This window comes from Rhamphochromis longiceps, linkage group LG11, assembly GCF_057381845.1.
Source record: "Rhamphochromis longiceps isolate RC_006_pf linkage group LG11, R_longiceps_female_GT1.1, whole genome shotgun sequence".
Classification (NCBI taxonomy): domain Eukaryota; kingdom Metazoa; phylum Chordata; class Actinopteri; order Cichliformes; family Cichlidae; genus Rhamphochromis; species Rhamphochromis longiceps.
In genome coordinates, this window is record NC_140567.1 from 39,881,318 (window position 1) to 39,899,213 (window position 17,896).

General features: G+C 46.1%; 1 protein-coding gene across 1 annotated transcript in view; it reads right to left on the reverse strand.

Annotated features, from left to right (window-relative positions):
• Positions 1-2,128: 2,128 nt before the first annotated feature.
• arhgef2b (rho/rac guanine nucleotide exchange factor (GEF) 2b) overlaps positions 2,129-17,896 on the reverse strand; it is a 62,451-nt gene continuing 46,683 nt past the window's right edge. The window contains exons 3-21 of the mRNA XM_085424106.1: positions 14,843-14,910; positions 13,217-13,280; positions 12,995-13,127; positions 11,965-12,068; positions 11,734-11,871; positions 11,153-11,403; positions 10,248-10,373; positions 9,981-10,098; positions 9,653-9,901; positions 9,495-9,574; positions 9,225-9,397; positions 8,420-8,700; positions 6,194-6,271; positions 6,041-6,096; positions 5,372-5,413; positions 4,677-4,727; positions 4,275-4,568; positions 3,814-3,970; positions 2,129-3,727 (exon numbers count right to left, since the gene is read on the reverse strand). Of these exons, the coding sequence (XP_085280232.1) occupies positions 3,693-3,727; positions 3,814-3,970; positions 4,275-4,568; positions 4,677-4,727; positions 5,372-5,413; positions 6,041-6,096; positions 6,194-6,271; positions 8,420-8,700; positions 9,225-9,397; positions 9,495-9,574; positions 9,653-9,901; positions 9,981-10,098; positions 10,248-10,373; positions 11,153-11,403; positions 11,734-11,871; positions 11,965-12,068; positions 12,995-13,127; positions 13,217-13,280; positions 14,843-14,910 (2,498 nt within the window). The 3' untranslated portion in view covers positions 2,129-3,692. The remainder of the gene's footprint in view (positions 3,728-3,813; positions 3,971-4,274; positions 4,569-4,676; positions 4,728-5,371; positions 5,414-6,040; positions 6,097-6,193; positions 6,272-8,419; positions 8,701-9,224; positions 9,398-9,494; positions 9,575-9,652; positions 9,902-9,980; positions 10,099-10,247; positions 10,374-11,152; positions 11,404-11,733; positions 11,872-11,964; positions 12,069-12,994; positions 13,128-13,216; positions 13,281-14,842; positions 14,911-17,896) is intronic.

Below are 17,896 nucleotides of genomic sequence, written 5' to 3' on the forward strand. Positions count from 1 at the left end.
GCCATCCAGAGTAAGAATCTGGTTAGATACCATATTTCTAGGCTTTTCAGGGCCGAGTACAATAACCTCAGTTTGATCTGAATTAAGAAGCAGAAAGTTAGCGGCCATCCAGGTCTTTATGTCTTTAAGACATTCCTGCAGTTTAACTCATTGGTGTGTGTTATCTGGCTTCATGGACAGATAGAGCTGGGTGTCATCTGCATAGCAGTGTAAATGTATGCTATGTCTTCTAATGATGCTGCCTAAGGGAAGCATGTATAATGTAAACAGAATTGGTCCTAGCACTGAACCCTGTGGAACTCCATAATTAACCTCAGTGTGTGAAGAGGACTCTCCATTTACATGCACAAACTGGAGTCTATTAGATAGATATGATACAAACCACTGCAGCACAGTACCTGTAATACCTACAGCATGTTCTAATTGCTTCAAATAAGCCATTCCTCTGCAGATGATCAGTTAGCTGTTTGACAACTACTCTTTCAAGGATGTTTGATATGAAAGGAAGGTTGGAGATCGTGGCTCAAGAGTTGGCAGTTCGTCTTGTAATCGGAAGGTTGCCAGTTCGAGCCCCGGCTTGGACAGTCTCGGTCGTTGTGTCCTTGGGCAAGACACTTCACCTACCGCCTACTGGTGGTGGTCAGAGGGCCCGGTGGCGCCAGTGTCTGGCAGCCTCGCCTCTGTCAGTGCGCCCCAGGGTGGCTGTGGCTACAATGTAGCTGCCATCACCAGTGTGTGTGTGAATGGGTGGATGACTGGATATGTAAAGCGCTTTGGGGTCCTTAGGGACTAGTAAAGCGCTATATAAATACAGGCCATTTACCATTGGCCTATAATTAGCTGAGACTGCTGGGTCTAGAGATGCTTTTTGAGTAAAGGTTTAACTACAGCCAGCTTGAAGGCCTGTGGTACATAGCCGATTATTAGAGACAGGTTGATCATATTTAAGATTGAAGCATTAATTAATGGCAGGACTTCTTTGAGCAGTTTTGTAGGAATGGGGTCTAAAAGACACGTTGATGGTTTGGAGGAAGTAATTATTGAAGTTAACTCAGAAAGGTCAATTGGAGGAAAAGAGTCTAACTTAACATCAATGGTACTAAGAGTAGCTGTAGATAATATTACATCTGTGGGATGATTATTGGTAATTTTTTCTCTAATGATAAAAATTTTATTTGTGAAGAAGTTCATGAAGTCATTACTAGTTAACGTTAAAGGGATGGTTGGCTCAACAGAGCTCTGACTGTTTGTCAGCCTGGCTACAGAGCTGAAGAGAAACCTGGGGTTGTTCTTATTTTCTTCAATCAGTGATGAATAGTAAGATGTTCTGGCTTTGCGGAGGGCTTTCTTAGGCAAGCTACAGTTGTAGCCACAGCTGCCCTGGGGCAGACTGACAGAAGCGAGGCTGCCATATCGCGCCATCGGCCCCTCTGGCCATCACCAGTAGGCGGTAGGTGAAGTGTCTTGCCCAAGGACACAACGACCGAGACTGTCCGAGCCGGGGCTCGAACCGGCAACCTTCCGGTTACAAGACGAACTGCCAACTCTTTGAGCCACGATCGCCCACGATGGACTAAGCCTCCATCTTTAAGGAAGATGCACGATGACAGTCAACGTCAAATGCTTACTCCAAGCCGGTAGCGTTAGTTACTTTAGGTGAAAGTGGATTGTTGGTTTTGAAGCCCGCTGATTGTGTGTTTGGTTTCAACCTCTCCCAGGAGATTGGCACGGAGAGGAGAATCAGGAAGCACCATTCAGACACGGAATCGCACGGACGAAGCTGCACTTGGGGATTAAGGAGGAGCACCTTTGGATTAGCACCTTTCACTGTTTTTTGGCACTACCTTTGGAAACGCACACTTTTTGGCCAGAGCGCCGCATTTTGGGGTCCTCTTTCTCCTGCACCCGTGACACTTGAGGCGACTGTTGTTGTAATTTGACACTATATAAATAAAACTGAATTGAATTGAATGTCAGCCATCTTTGTTTATTTTTAGTTTCAGGAAATAAATTTTCCAAATGAAGTTTGTGTCACTGTGTGCTTAGTTTATCAATTCATTCATTTCTGCATCAGTAATCAAAATCTGAAAGTCATGTTTCATCTGAAGCTAAAAGTAAAGACAAATACTCGAAGAGCAGCTGATTAGATTTATAAAGAGTACAGCAGGAATCACCTACACTCATCAGAGATCAATACAATTACTTCAGTCCATTGTTACTACAGTTAAAATACACTCAAAAGAAATGTTACAGCGGCACATCTGGATGTGAGGCGTGCATCCTGGCGAGCTTTTTTGCATAAACAGAAATGTTTTGGATCCCAAAGCTTCAGATAAAAAAAACCATAACAAAACAGTGATGAATCACACTGTAGAAACTTCCCAGCGTTAAACCTGAACACAATCAGTTATTCAAAAACTTCAAAATCACATTCAGGTCCTGATGTTACAAATTCATTTTTTTGTGTTTCCAAAACCTATAGAACATCATGTGAACTCACAGGGGGTGGGACTACTGTCCATAAAACACCTGATCAGAGATGATCAATCACACATGATCAGGACAGAGGATATCCGCATTCTTCGGTAACGCTTTCTGCTTTATCAGCGCCAAACTACAGTTCCTCTACTGTCCAGCAGAGGCAGCAGCGAGTCAGTCCCAAAACCCTTACATGTTAAAATAAACATGCTTACAGCCTGATTCACAAACTGGTCTCTATAGATAACACTCTCCTGTCTGAACTGATTAGAGTTTGCATTATTAGGGGCATGGCCTCTTTGACTGATCGCAGACTTGTTAAACTTGCTGTAGTCCACCCCAATATGATCGCATGATTACATCATCACCGGCGTCTGTTGTTCTTTTTTGTAAATGAACAATTTTCTATGTCAAACACTGTTCCATCATCATCATCACCGGACGACACGAGGAGCTGACATCATCACCTCCATGCATCAAAAGAAACAAGCTGATTGGTCAATTCAACCAATGTCCTACACAAGTATAAGAGACACAGCCATGCTAACATGCTAATAGAAGGAGCTCTGTGCTCCTTAAAAACACACCTGACCTACAATCCAGCACTACGTGAGTCCCGACCCCCAAAACCCACATCTGACCACACCAACCTCCAATCCCTCCCCATAATCCCAGTCCTTTCAATGCTTACATACTGGTAATGGTTTCTGTAAATCAGACACCATTAAAATCAAAACTTTAAATATGAGATGGCTGCTGGTCCAAAGGCATTCTGGGTAATGTAGTGTGGTGTGTCTCAGATTCAAAGAATAAATAAAAATCTGTCTGCTTAAAACAAACTGTGAAAAATATCTGGATCAGACCAGATCCAGATCCAGGTCCAGCTCCAGATACGCATGCTCTGGTCCCATTTACAAACAACAAAGAAACAAAGAAACAAAAAACATCAAGGGCACAGATCAAACCAGTGATCTAATCACATGACCCAGTTTGTTTGAAGCGGAAAATAAGTTGCCAATTTAACCTCGCCCTTACCCTTTTGGCTCCAAGTTTTAGAAAATGTTCCAAGAACAAAAGTCTGATTTGGTCTAAAAACTGTAAAACAGGCAATGGCATTATATCCAGGGCCTTTAACAATAAGAGTCCGATGTGTGTCTGTGGCATCGCAGTGACAACAGCAGAGGTCCCTGAGGTCATCGGCTGTAGGTGGGGCGTTAACTCTCGCTCTCCTCTGGGATGTCCTGCAGGTCTGAGGGGTCAGAGGTAATAGGTTACCATGGAGACCATCATAATGCCATGGGCTTTCCATATTGATTGTTGATCAGTGGTACTAACCTCTGGGGCTGTCAGAGCGAGGAGAGATCTTCATCACTTCCTCCTCTTCCTCTTCATTTCCTTCTTGGACGCCATCTAATTGGTCGACTGGATCCTCGGTGGCTAGTGGGGCGAGGGGGCGAAGCTCCAGTTCCCGACTGCTACGTCTCTTGTTAACCTGCCAACAGACAACTCGGATTTATTTCAGTTTTGTCGACTCATCGCGCTTTAGTAATGTAATGTGTGCGTGTTAGTCCCCATAGGGAAATAGTTCCTCTGCATTTAACCCATTCACCCAGTGAAGCAGTGGGCAGCCACCAATGCAGCGCCCGGGGAGCAGTGTGTAGGGACGGTACCTTGCTCAGGGGTACCTCAGGGTAGCCGTTCAGCGGAGTTGAACCCCCGACCTTCCGATCATGGGGCCACCACTCTACCTACTGAGCTATCCCTGCCCAGTAGGTGAACAAGTGAACCCAACTCACCTGTTCTCCTTTCATAACATCACTCTTCTCTCCATTTTTGCTCCTCCTTCTGGTGCCTGGCTCCACTCCCTCCCAGTTTTGGTCCTCCTCTCGCAGACGGAGGCGTGTCACTTCCTCCTGTAGCAGCTCCACCTGCCGCCGCAGCAGCACCGCCTCCCCGCTGGCTTCCAACCCTGTGTCACGTGACAGTGACCGGCTGAGGCGGGGGCCAGGGGCAGAGCCAGGGGTGGTGGAGGGGGTGGAGCCTGCACTGACCAACAGCGCTAGCATTGAGTCCTGACGAATCACAGCAGCCTGCAACATTGATAACATAAATACTGAATAAATGAATCACTATTTATACATTTATTTGGGTTAATTGCAGGATGTATAAACAAACAATACTAGAAATAAGTTTCAGACCTGCAGGGCGTGAAGCTGTGTGCTCAGACCGATCAAGCGCTGATGGACGTCCTGCAGAGAGGACAGCTGAAGATGTTAGAACTGCACAGGCAGAAACTTTGTACATCAAAATGTATGAAACGGTGCATGAGCTGCATCCCAACACAGACAGAAACATGTCGATCTTCAAAGCGAATCTAAGCCCTTTTGGCACCTACTCAGATCGACTTGCTTTTATTACAGTCCAGTTACACCTAATGTGCGTGTTCGTCATCATACCGACATGTCCGAGTGTCCCGTGATTAATATGCGACGACTACAACAAAGGTGGACGTGGAGCCAGCAGTATAGCTGCTGCTGGGTCTGTGGCTTTTCGTCAGACTCGTGCACCTTGTGTCGGTTTTTGCAGCCTTTTTCCTCGTTGTCGGGTTTCAAAAATGTCTGTTTTGATTTTCGTGAACGAGTTGCTTTCGTGACTCTTTGAATGACGCCACTGACCAGCCAATCGGTGTCACGCAAACTGACATCACATTTTAGTACCTGCCCGGGTCCCTTGGAACCCGGGCCGAGCAGGTACTATTGCAGTATGTGGTGCCAACCCCGAAAACCGGCGAACTGTGGCAAGGCGATCCGAGTAGGTACTGATGGAGAAGGGGCTTAGGTCTTTGACTTCTTGGTATCAAGAGGTTACTCAGAAAAGAGGAAGTAGGTGTTACCTCGTTCAGGGTTCGCTCCTGCAGCTGGTTACCATTTCCATCCTGAAAGAGAAAAGAGCTGAAACTGAGAGACGTGGAGACAAGCTGCCACAGACCTTCTCTTATTCTGAAGGTTCACTCAGACATATGAAAACATACAGTTTATATAAAGAGGATTTATTTGAAGAACTGTGGTTCAGCAGACAAACATTTAAACACAACTGAAGGTTTGCATCGTGCAGATGCAGGTTCAGCTTCACGAACCACCTGAAACTTGCGGACCAATCAGGTGGAGCCTCTGTTGTACCAGCTGCATACGATGATGTTATAAATAAGGGAAATGTTGCGGAACGTCGACCATGTAAGTGAAGAAGTAGCTCCACCCGCTCGTCTGTGCAGTGAGACGTAAACGAGCCCCTCAGAAAAACATTCTTCAACATTTACTTGTTTTTTACTGTCACCTGTATCTTCATTTCTGCTCCAGTTTCCATGGAAACAAAATCCACCAAAACCCTGCTGTGACATTGGGATCATATGACCAATTGCTCACTGATTGGTTAAAGACTGTAAATAACTTCCATGGAACCTCTGAGCATTCAAACATTTTAGCTGTCAGAAGAAATATGAAGGGTTGAAAGTTTCACTTCTTTAAGACACACACCTGAGCAGAAGGTGAAAGGTGAGCGTTACCTTTGAGGACTTGTCGTTCAAGTCAAAAGAGCCGTTCAGAGAACCAGAGTCACCATCTGAGAGAAAGAGACAGGTTATCAAACAGCAACAGAAAGATGATTTCTGCATCACGACACGAAGGGGCGGAGCACAAACAGGCGACAGGTGACTCACCGCTGATCTCCTGGTTGCCGTTGGTTATGGAAGATTTCTGGATGCTGGCATCTGACAGCAGCTCCGTCAGTCTGTCGACTGAAACAGAAAATATGGTGAGCCTGATGGTGAGCAACCGGCAGCCTGGACCGAGTCTCTGTTAGCGCTGGAAGCTGCTCGGGGTGGAGGCTGTCTCGGAGAACGTTTCCTTTAATGCTCAGTTCTTCTTTGTTCCCAGATGTTTATGTGTGGCACAAAGACCTGAGGTGTGATGGCTTCATCCCATAAATATCAATTTTAAACATCGAACCAGGTGAGCTACATCCATGTAACCACGGCAACATCTGACCCCACTTCCGCAAATCCCTTTATTGTGGCGGGAATGAACCCTGTATAAGTTCCGGGTCAATCAGCTGCATGTCCCCTGCTCCTATGGACTAAATTGAACTGTAGATACACACAGGTCATCCATCCATCCATTCGCTTCCGTTTATCCTTTACAGGGTCGAGGGGGGCACTGGAGCCTATCCCAGCTGTTTTAGGGCGAGAGGCGGGGTAGACCCTGGACAGGTCGCCAGTCTGTCGCAGGGCCGACACACAGGGACAGAAAACCATTTGCTCTCACATTCACTCCCACATTCAGACCTATGGGCAATTTATTTTTTAAATTATATTTGGATTTGGATTGGAGAAGAAAAACCATCTGCACAGCAGTATATGAATAACATGGGAACAAAGTCCTTCCAGGTTTTAGATTAAGTCCAGGAGAGCAAATGATGAAGTGATCAGCGGGTGCATATTAACTGGTGGAGGTTAACTAGCTATTACTAGGAGAGTTGCTCGCATGCTCTCCCGAAGGAGATATATAGAACACATTACATGGAACTATAAACACAAACTGGGGGGGTGCCCATGCTGCAATCATGGTGAACAAATAAGTAAATAAACAAGCAATAGTAATAGAAGTAAATGTAATAAATAAATAAATAAATAAAACAAAAACCAACCAAGTAATAGTGAGATCAAGTGAAGTCAGCCCTCGTGGGGGTGATGAATTGGATCCAATTGCTCCAAATGTGGTAGAATTTGGCTTTTTGCTTTCTTAACAGATATGTAAGTTTTTCCATCCTAAATATCTCTAAAATGATCCCAAACCAGTCATCCAGGGTAGGCTGGGCTGGGCTGAACCATCTTCTAGTAATTGTTTTTTTACTCGCCACCAAGAGTAATTGCACCAACTTAATCTCACTCCTACGTTCCAGAAAGGGGACCAAACTCATGTATAAAACCTTGAAATCTAAAGGTATTTGAACGTTAAAGACTGCACTTAAGGAGACCTGAACACCTATCCAACAGTTTTTTAACTTGGGACAGTCCCAAAAAACATGAAAATGGTTAGCAACAGTCGAGCCCCTTTGTATCTCTCCTGATATGGAGTCTTGAAGCACCTAATAATATTCTTCCAGCCATGCTCCTTCCAGCTCATAGAACTGGACGTGGACCACTGGCAGTACCAAACATTTTCCCACTCCCCCACAGAAATACCAATTCCTGATTCCCTTTCCCATTTATCCTTAGTGTATAAAGTGTTATCCTTGCTGGCACTAGAGAGAGCTTTGTATAGTTTAGAAATAGATTTAGTAGGGGTCATGGTTGTGGCATTTTTCAGGATGAGGAAAAATGCAACTCAACATCATTGATGCCTATGGGCAATTTAGATTAACCAATTGACCTATCCCCACTAACTGCACGTCTTTGGACGGAAGCCAGAGTACCCGGAGGGAACCCACGCAAACACGGGGAGAACATGCAAACTCAACACAGAAGGAACCGGCCTGATGGGGGAATTGAACTCAGGACCTTCTTGCTGTGCGGCAACAGTGCTGACCACCGTGCCACCGTGCTGTCCTATCACAGGTCAATGGAACAAAACTGATCTCACACTGGACTAAACCTCGTCCCACCTCCTTTTGGGACCTAATAAGCTGTTTTGTGTTATTACCATTATTTCTGTTCTTATATATATGCATATATTTATTTTCTGTATACTTTTGAGCTCTATTTCTGTTTCCTGTGTTTTATTCACACACTCAGGCTCCGTAGCCTGATTAGCTCATTATCTATGAAGCTGCAGTTAGGCGCCCTGGTCCTTTACCGCGTTACACCCTAATCTCCACCAAAGGTCACATGATCTGTTAAAGTCTTAGTCCATCGTTCTGGACCTAAGAAGCATTAGCACCTCCTCACCTTCACCGATGGCAGCGAGGAGGAGTGGCTCGGCCTGAGGTGCCTGAGGAGTGTCAGCTCTAAAAAGGTTCCTGCAGGAGGAGGAGATCCTGACCTCCATGTCTCCTTCTTCTTCTGCCTTTCCTCTTCCAGACGCCTCCACCAGATCAGAAAACAGAGTGACGCGCTCCTGTAAGAGCTCCAGCACCTCCCTGTCCTTCTGCTGGATGTCAGCTCTGAGTCTGCGCAGCAACGCTTTGTCTTCTGTCTCAATGAGAGGAAAGTCGTCTCTGCACGGACAGCTGCAGAAAAAAAATACATCAGTAACTAAAGTACACAGTAACTACAGTAACTACAGTTTGCAGTAGTTACCACAGTAACTAAGGTCACCAAAACTAAGTAGAGGCGCAGAAGGTAACAAATACAAATACCAGTTTCACAGGTTAAATATCAATTATATATATTTGGCCTCTGTAATATTATGGATATTTATAATTGAGCCGTTTGTGAGTATTAGAGCGATTTCTTATGTTTGTATTATTTAACTGGTTCAGCCTGTTGCTCTTAAATACATCATTTCATTTGATAGTTGTGATTCTGATTCCTGCAGCACGTCATATACTAAAGAGAAAACCGGACATCAAAACTCCCACAAATACACGATGCCGTGCACTGGTCGAGACACTCGACTGCAGGAATATGACTGTATTATATTCACTGAATTTACAGGCGCTCTGTATTGTGATAACTGTCGTCATCGGGGTAGGAAATGACGCACAGCCAGAGCACTTCGTTTCCTCAGGACACACACGTGTGTCTTGCTCACCTGGTGGCGGCCTGCTGGATGCGGCTCATCCAAGTCTTCCTGTCTTCTTTCGATGAGGCGTGCAGCTCATACATCTCCGGGGGGGTGGAGTCACTGATCAGGTACATCCCTCTCTCCTGATTGGCTATGTCTCTGACAATCAGATTAGTCAATGAGACCACTGGAGACTTGTCCTGAAACGCAGGTGAGCAGACAGGTGAGCAAACAGGAAACCTTGAACAGAGCTGAAGAAGGTCAGGGGGCTTTCGAATGTTATCAGGCATGACTCACCAGTGACACAACAAAGGTGAACTTCTGGTCTTTCTCCTGGAGGAAAACCAAGATGTCTGACATCAGCAGCACCTGCACATCTGGAGACAAACACAGTCGTGACTTGCAAGCTCTGCCCACACGCATGTTGCACCACAGCAGGTGATAAAGCCCACTACCTTTCATCCTGGTACCCTGGACCTTGCAGAGGAGTGTCCCCTCGTGCAGGAGCCTCCTCCTCAGCAGCTCTCCACCTCTGAACACGCCTCCTCCCCGGACCTCTGCCTGGGCACGCGGGTCCAGGCGGGCATGGATCTCCTGCAGCCTCCTGCTCCGGTCAAGCTCCAGGACCTCTTTGTCCACAGAGCTGATCAGCTCCTTCAGGAGGCCCAGTGCGCGGCTCAGAGCCTGTGCCTCCTCTTCGCAGCCTGCAGGAGGTTATGGATTCATCACAGTCATAAGTCAAAGGTCATCAGAGAATCCTAAAGGTCAAAAGTCACAGATTACCTTTAGTGTTGTCCAGGATTCGCTGGATGAGGACGGGGTACTTTGTGATCCGCTGCGTCACCAACAGGATGCACTCCTGGACGCCGTGACGCCGCAGCAGAGGACCGCGAGTCACACGCTGAGCATTGTGGGAAAGGATGGAGACAGGAAGTCAGCATCAGAAACACCAGCCGGCCCCAGGCCGAACCAGCTTGCAGCAGCGTAAATCAAAACACAATGACCATGACGGTTCCAGGATCAGCCTGAAGCCACAGGTGAGCGCCTCACCCTGATGAACTGCTGCAGTCTCCGGTCGCGAGCCAAAACTTCCTTGTAGAGTTTCACAGCTTTCGGATGTCGACTGCAGAACTCTGAATAAACTTTCTTCCAGTCATCAGCAGTCTGCCCTGAGAACTGCACACACACACACACACACACGTGTAGGTTCGGTGGATAAACTCAGGTCTTTGGCGTGTCTTTGTAGCGACCGTCTGGTGAATGCCATTTTAAAATCAGTGCCAAGTGGTTGGTTTATGTTGACAAACGTGACGTTCAGTTCCGGGCAAACAAGCCTCGGGTTTTATTAAATAAATCCATCCATTTTTTTGTCTGTTTTTTGTTCACACTACAAATAAAATGTGACAGCAAACGTGCTCTAGTGTGAACGTCTCAAAGCGGCCTGCATGTGCAAAAGAAGACGTCACACACAATGCGCTCTGTTCACGGTAGGTGTTGTTGCAGCAGTCTACCAATTTCTGCACAGTTGTAACCGACAGAATTTTGACAAATTAATTAGAGAAAGAAGGACACTGAGAAAACAGAGAGCCCGTGCTTTAACAATGGCCTTGTTTGGAGCAGTGGCTGCTACCTCCGTGCAGATGTATATATGGACACGGAGTCGTTTGTCTTCTCCAGCGCTGATAATTGGGATCTGTCTTTTGTCAGTGACGTAAAAGACTAATTTAATGCGACATGACCATCAAACAGCAGTCACTTTCTAAAACATCAGATATGTATCGGATTCAGTACCACATACAAAAGGTCGCATTTGAAAATGTCGGATTTGTGCTGTTCAAACTGCCATACCATGATCGGATATGGTGGATTTGATGCGCTTTCGCCTGCAGTGGGAACGTAGCCTTAGAAGCCCTGTTAGCAGCAAGGTGCGGGTGCAAGAGGTGGAGTCGTCGTACCTGTCGGACCAGCAGGTCTCCCAGCTTGCGCACCGTGAAGTTGGTGGAGCTGCCCTCCACCAGACCCGCCTTCCTCCTGTTCAACAGCTCTGACAGGAAGTGGGAGTGAAGCTCCAGCAGTTGGTCCAGACACGGGAAGATGGTGTGGACCACCCCCGCCTCCAGCATCACCTCCTCCAGCATCCCCCGCCGGTACACGCCCTCCATGATCCTCAGCGTGCGGACGTGGTGAAACTCGGTCTGGATCAGCTCTGAGGCAAAGAGAGAGCTCGGTCACGTTTCTTCTCCAGCTGTGGCGAGCACACGCACAGCTGTAGACCACGCTTTAGTTAAGGTTTTAGAATTGGCTACTTCGTTGGGACTGTAGGAAAACCCGACCCCGCCCACACAGAGCACTGACACGTCAAACACCTTTGGGAGGAACTAAAACAGAGACGCCAAGTGCCAGACCTGACAAAAGCTCTCCTGAACAAATGGGCAAAAATTCCCACACATCTGGAAGCTGTATGAGCTCCAAGTTTAAATCTCCCGCAGGTGTAACGAGTCCACATGTTGTGTGTGTTTGGTGACTGTTGCTGTACCGTAGATGACGTCCTGCTGCTTGATCAGGTCTTTGTGAAGTGTTTGCAGGAAGTTGGGCTCCACAGCGAGGCTCCAGCTGTCGACCTGCACGCAGCTGCCCTCCTTCTGCAGCTCGTCCAGCAGAGGGCTCCACTCAGCTGCACACAGAAAGAATGAATCCCATCAGGTTACAGCGCCACCTGCTCACAGAATTAAGATCTGATAGTAATCAATAAAAGTGACTAACAGACCGTCATCAGTAAGAGACTCCATGGACAGAGTCCTGCTCCTGAAGTTCAGAGACTCTGTGGACTGAGACAGGATCCTCTTGAGACCTGCAGAGTCCTCGGTCACACTGAGGACAGACAGAAAGGTGACTTATGATGCTCTGATGGTGTGAAGATGCAGAGAAGCAGGTGAGCATGTCAGCTGTTGACTGCCGTGGCAATTAATAAATGTCTGAATGTCTGAGTGTGTTGAAGCTCGTCATATCGAAAACTTTTTCAAGTCACTGAAGCTGCAATACTCGATTACAGTAATCGAGTACAGTAGAGTACATTAGTTTAAAGATAGAGAGCTTCAGTGTTTTACTTTTGCCCCACAGAACACTGAACTAGTTTCACTGGATGCGATTTAAAAGCTTGCTTCACCTTCCCCACAAATTGATTCTGTTCATCTGGACGTTTTCAGCGGGAGAAACGTTTCTGTGGGCTGGTTTCAGTCACTGAGCAAATGTCCTGTTTATGAGGCTGGAAACCTGCAGTCAGCTGAGACTGAAGAAGTCACCTGGATGAGTGACGAAACGTTTCTCCCACTGAAAACATCCAGATGAACAGAATCAATTTGTGGGATTTACTCACCTGAGCACGCATCAAGACCTCACTTTGTGATGGGTGGCGGTTTGATGATGTCAGCATCTGGATTAATTTTTTTATGTTTTATTCTTAATGAACTCTGCGTGAATTTATTCTTGCATATAATGAATTTTAGTTCTTTCGCTCTGCGGCCATATCTCTAACCCTCCCAGCAGCTGCTTCCTGCAACCACAAGAACCACAAGATGGCGATGTCGGAGCCGAGCAAACCGGAGCCTCGTCTGTGACCTGGAGGTTTATATTTTAGCTCAGCTGAATGTTTCCGATTTCCAGTCTTTCCACACAAAGTGGTCAGTTTATTAGGAACACCCATAATCAATTTAGTCTGTACATTTGCTTTTCCTGTTTCTGATGCTCCTGCTCAACCACAACAGCCAGCAGCCAATTAGCTCCGTGCTCAGCCTCACCCTGCGATGTTATTTGTGGAGACACTTTTGGCGAGCGAGAGGCCAGATCGAACGCGTCTGGAGCCGAGCAGCGACTGACGAAGGCTGTCAGAAGGATAGATGGCTGAGCTCGGTCGCTCCTTCATCATAGGCGCTGAAGCAGAGAAGAAGAAAAAGTCATCATTGTGACAAACAACAGCAAAAGAAGAGGAAAAGGAGATGTTTTTAGGTGACAGGACTCACTTTTGCTTCTCATGGCGACGTTCTGCAGAGCTGAACTATTTCTCGCTAACGCCAGCTTCTGTTGCTGTCAGAGAGAAACACAGGTCAACCTTGGAGCGACCAAAGAGAGAGACAGCCTGCGTTCATGAGCAACACAGCTGCTCCAAAAACCCGAGTCACCGACGTTTGTGGCAGTTCTTTTTATAACTTCGCTCTGTGTTTCACTATGGGAATCGCCTTGGTGTGACCAACTACGGAATCTCCAATGACACCATGTCTGTCCATGACAGACCTGGCGAGCCGTGCTCAGGGCTCCACCCCCTCGTTCTAACACGGCCGACCAACCCCTGCTGACTCATTCTTGCTTTCTTCCTGTGAGAAACTACTTTGAGCTCCCTCAGCTTCTCCAAGCTAACTTGATTAGCTGCTTAACAGTTAGAATGAGGGGGCGGAGCCCTGAGCCTTTGGCTCTGTTGATCTTTACTCACTCCTGGCGCGCTCAGAGTCGAGCCCCACATATTCCTGCTCCACAATAATATTGCAAGCTTACTCAAAGAGACGACTTGAACTGAGCAAGGAGAATCCTGAGACAGGACGCACACATGGAAATATCCTGTTTTCCTTTTTCCAGCGATCAGTTCAGTGTTTTAGTCAAACTTCTACACAAAGATCAGTGCACAATAAAAATTACACAACATTTCTCAGTAGTGTGCACACAGAGCATCATTCATTTTCTTTCTTTTACTATCCTCAGTGCAGGTGAATGCCTCATCTGTGCTATTTTTCACCAGCTGTCACACAACTTCATTATATGCAACAGCACAAAATGCTGTCAGCTTAAAGAAAGAATTAGTAAATATTCCACTACAGGATGTCCCAAAGAAAAAAGTATGCTTTGATGCCATTTATTTTTACTGCAGTGCATCAATTCCCTTTTTTCCCCACACATCTTTCCTCTGTGCAAGAACGGAGGCATCTTGCTCCATTCACTGAATTCAACAGTAGACTTTCAGATTTTCAGAGTTAATAAATATGTGAAAGTAATATGTTTTACCACATCATTGTTCTAACTGTGAACGGTGCACTGAATGACGGTCAGGTTAGGGCTGATTTTTTTCACTCAGTGGTGTGACACCTATCACAGCGGCTGCACCATCCGCTGCAAAGCCGCAGAGATTAACATGTATGTGTTGATCTCTGTCTCTCTCCCACAGCGTGTCTTTATCCTGTCTTCCTTCTCTCACCCAAACCGGTCGCAGCAGATGGCTCCGCCCCTCCCTGAGCCTGGTTCTGCCAGAGATTTCTTCCTGTTAAAAGGGAGTTTTTCCTTCCCACTTGCAGCCAAAGTGCTGCTCATAGGGGGTCATATGATTGTTGGGCTTTTCTCTGTATGTATTATTGTGGGGTCTACGTTACAATATAAAGCACCTTGAGGTGACTATTGTGGTTTGGCGCTGTGTAAATAACATTGAATTGAATTGAAGTTAATGTAACCTTTTTTTTAGAAAGACCCTGATAGCAAAGCTTTCTGATGTAAGATGTAAACCAAGAGCGAACCATTGTTTTCCCCAGTGTGACTGTAGCCTACCAGGACTGGGACAGGTGTGTGCAGACAGACAGGTAAGAAGAGAGAGAGACTGCTCTTACCTTCTGCTTCATCTTAGCACAGCTCGCCAGACTGTCTCTGCAGCGATTGTGGATGGTGACATTACATGCTATGAGACACACAGGTAAAGAGAGACACGGGTGTAAATGGGGTGACCCAGCTGTCTTAGCTAATTATAGGCCAATCTCCAACCTTCCTTTATATCAAACATCCTTGAAAGAGTAGTTGTCAAACAGCTAACAGATCATCTGCAGAGGCTTATTTGAAGAGTTTCAGTCAGGTTTCAGAGCTCATCACAGCACAGAAACAGCTTTAGTGAAGGTTACAAATGATCTTCTTATGGCCTCTGACAGTGGACTCATCTCTGTGCTTGTCCTGCTAGACCTCAGTGCAGCGTTCGATACTGTCGACCATAATATCCTATTAGAGCGATTAGAACATGCTGTAGGTATTACAGGTACTGCGCTGCAGTGGTTTGTATCATATCTATCTAATAGACTCCAGTTTGTGCATGTAAATGGAGAGTCCTCTTCACACACTGAGGTTAATTATGGAGTTCCACAGGGTTCAGTGCTAGGACCAATTCTGTTTACATTATACATGCTTCCCTTAGGCAGCATCATTAGAAGACATAGCATACATTTTCTTTGGTATACAATGAAAATGTATATCTCTGAAATTTGAAACAATGAACAGACGCTGAAAAACTAGTTCATGCATTTATTACTTCTAGGCTGGATTATTATTATCAGCACTATTATCAGGAACTCCCTGCAAAGCCTTCAATTAATCCAGCAGGAAACAGTCTGTAAACGAGCTTCTTACAGTCTGAAGTTTACAGAACAGAATCTGTTGTGCTGCCGGACTCTGTGAAGTCCAACAGAAACTCTACAACTTTTTTAAGATTCAGATGCCCCGCCCCTCCCTGAGCCTGGTTCTGCTGGAGGTTTTTTCCTGTTAAAAGGAATTTTTTCCTTCCCACTGTCACCCAAGCGCTTGCTTACAGGGGGTCATATGATTGTTGGGTTTTCTCTGTATTATTGTAGGGTTTACCTTACAATATAAAGCACCTCAGGCAACTGTTGTTGTGATTTGATGCTGTATAAATAAAAAAGAGAAGCGAGAGAGAGAAACCCAACTACCACAGTGGTACTGGAACCTGCAGAAACCAGGCAAGAAAGAGACCACTTACATGCTAAAGACACACATTTGTTCACTGTGCTGACCTCACTTTTTCCACAGAAGATGTCGCCAGTAAACCACAACACACACACAGTTAAAAATACTCTGTGTTCTGGGTGTGTAAGTTTCTTTTTATAAACTTTCTTCAGTCTTCGAGTTGCTCTACACCAGGGGTGTCCAACTCCAGGCCTCGAGGGCCAGTGTCCTGCAGGTTTTAGATCTCCCCCTGGGTCAACACACCGGAATCAAACGATCAGTTCATTACCAGTCCTCTGGAGAACTTTAAAACGTGTTGAGGAGGTAATTTAGCCAAATCTGCAGGACATCGGCCCTCGAGGCCTGGAGTTGGACACCCCTGCTCTACCCAAAGATTTGTCTGTCTGTATCGTTCTGTTCTGTCTGGTGTTGCGCTGTCGTTGTTTTGTTTTTTTGCAGTTTTGACATATTTCACTTTATGTTGTCTTGTGTTGATTGGCTGTCATTTGTAGCACTGTGGTCTTGGAGGAACGCTTTCTCCTTTCACTGTGTACTGTACCACTGTACATGGTTGGAATGACAATAAAGCCACTTGACTTGAAGTCTGTGTACACACACACACACACACACACACACACACACACACGTAGACATAGTCCCCTTGACCCACTTCTCAGGGTGCATCTGCAGCAGCCAATCAGAGTGCAGGACAACAAGGTGTGTAGGCTGACACACACACACATACACACTGGGCGAGGGGCTTGGGGGGATGGGGCGGGAAGAGGGGTGAGTCTTCTTTCACCCGCTCCTGAGGTCTACATGTGGTCACATGACCAATCTGTTGTGTTCAACAAGGAGATTTTACTGTGTTACACTGATCTCAGCTGACTCTGTGTGTGTTAATCCGGAGGTACATCTGTTCATTGTGAGGAGGATTAACACACCGTCTGTCATACACACAGCAGACAAGCCCCCCCCCACACACACACACACAAGTTTGATCAATCTGTAAATCGACTGTATAAATAAAGTTTCCTGTGTGTAAATGAACTGTAAACCCTCCCTCTGTACAGTTGTGCTTAGGGATGGGTATCAAAACCCGGTTCTTGTTGAGAACCGGTTCCCACTGTTTCAGTTCCTTGGAATTGTTTGCCATTTTTGCAAACGATTCCCTTATCGATTCCAGTCGCCCCGAATGACGTCACCACGTTGCGGAGCGTCATTTACCTGGCAGGAAACACGGCGGCTCAGACGCTCAAAAGTTTGGTTACACTTTACGAGAACGGATGACAACAGGGCAACTTGCAATACTTGCAAAGTAGATATTTCATTTAAGGGAGGAAACACTACGAATATGCAAAAGCATTTGCTCACAAAACACGCGATGACCTTAAATGAACGTCGTGTTTTTAATTCCGCTCCGGACTCGTGAATCTCAACCCAGCAGCAGCGGTAACGTTTGCACGTCCTCTCCCGTTAATGCGGCAGGTAAATAATCAACTAACATATTATGTTAGCGCGATCTGCCTTATTACAAACCTGCCATTACTGTGCATTTAGTGACCATGATGAGACAGACAGAGTCTGGCTCAGATGCTGGCAGTTCTCGCTGCAGTCTGCCGGTAGCGTCTCCTTTCAGGCAGGATAGACGAACGTCACCGAGCAGTGACTCAGTTTGTGGTCAAAGGCTTGCACCCGTTTGCCACAGCAGATGATTTTCAGTAAGTGAATGTGTTTAATTGTAGGCAGGGACATTACTGGATATTCTTGTGTAATTGCTACAGAATAATTTATGTTATACTTTGTTATTGCTACAGAAGAATATTTATTTTATTATTTTACATTTACAGTTTTTTTTCCTGGGACCCTGTGACACCCCATTGAAGAGCCGCAGGCTGGATCTCTTAAGATCTCACTGCTGGGTTTGTAAGGCCATG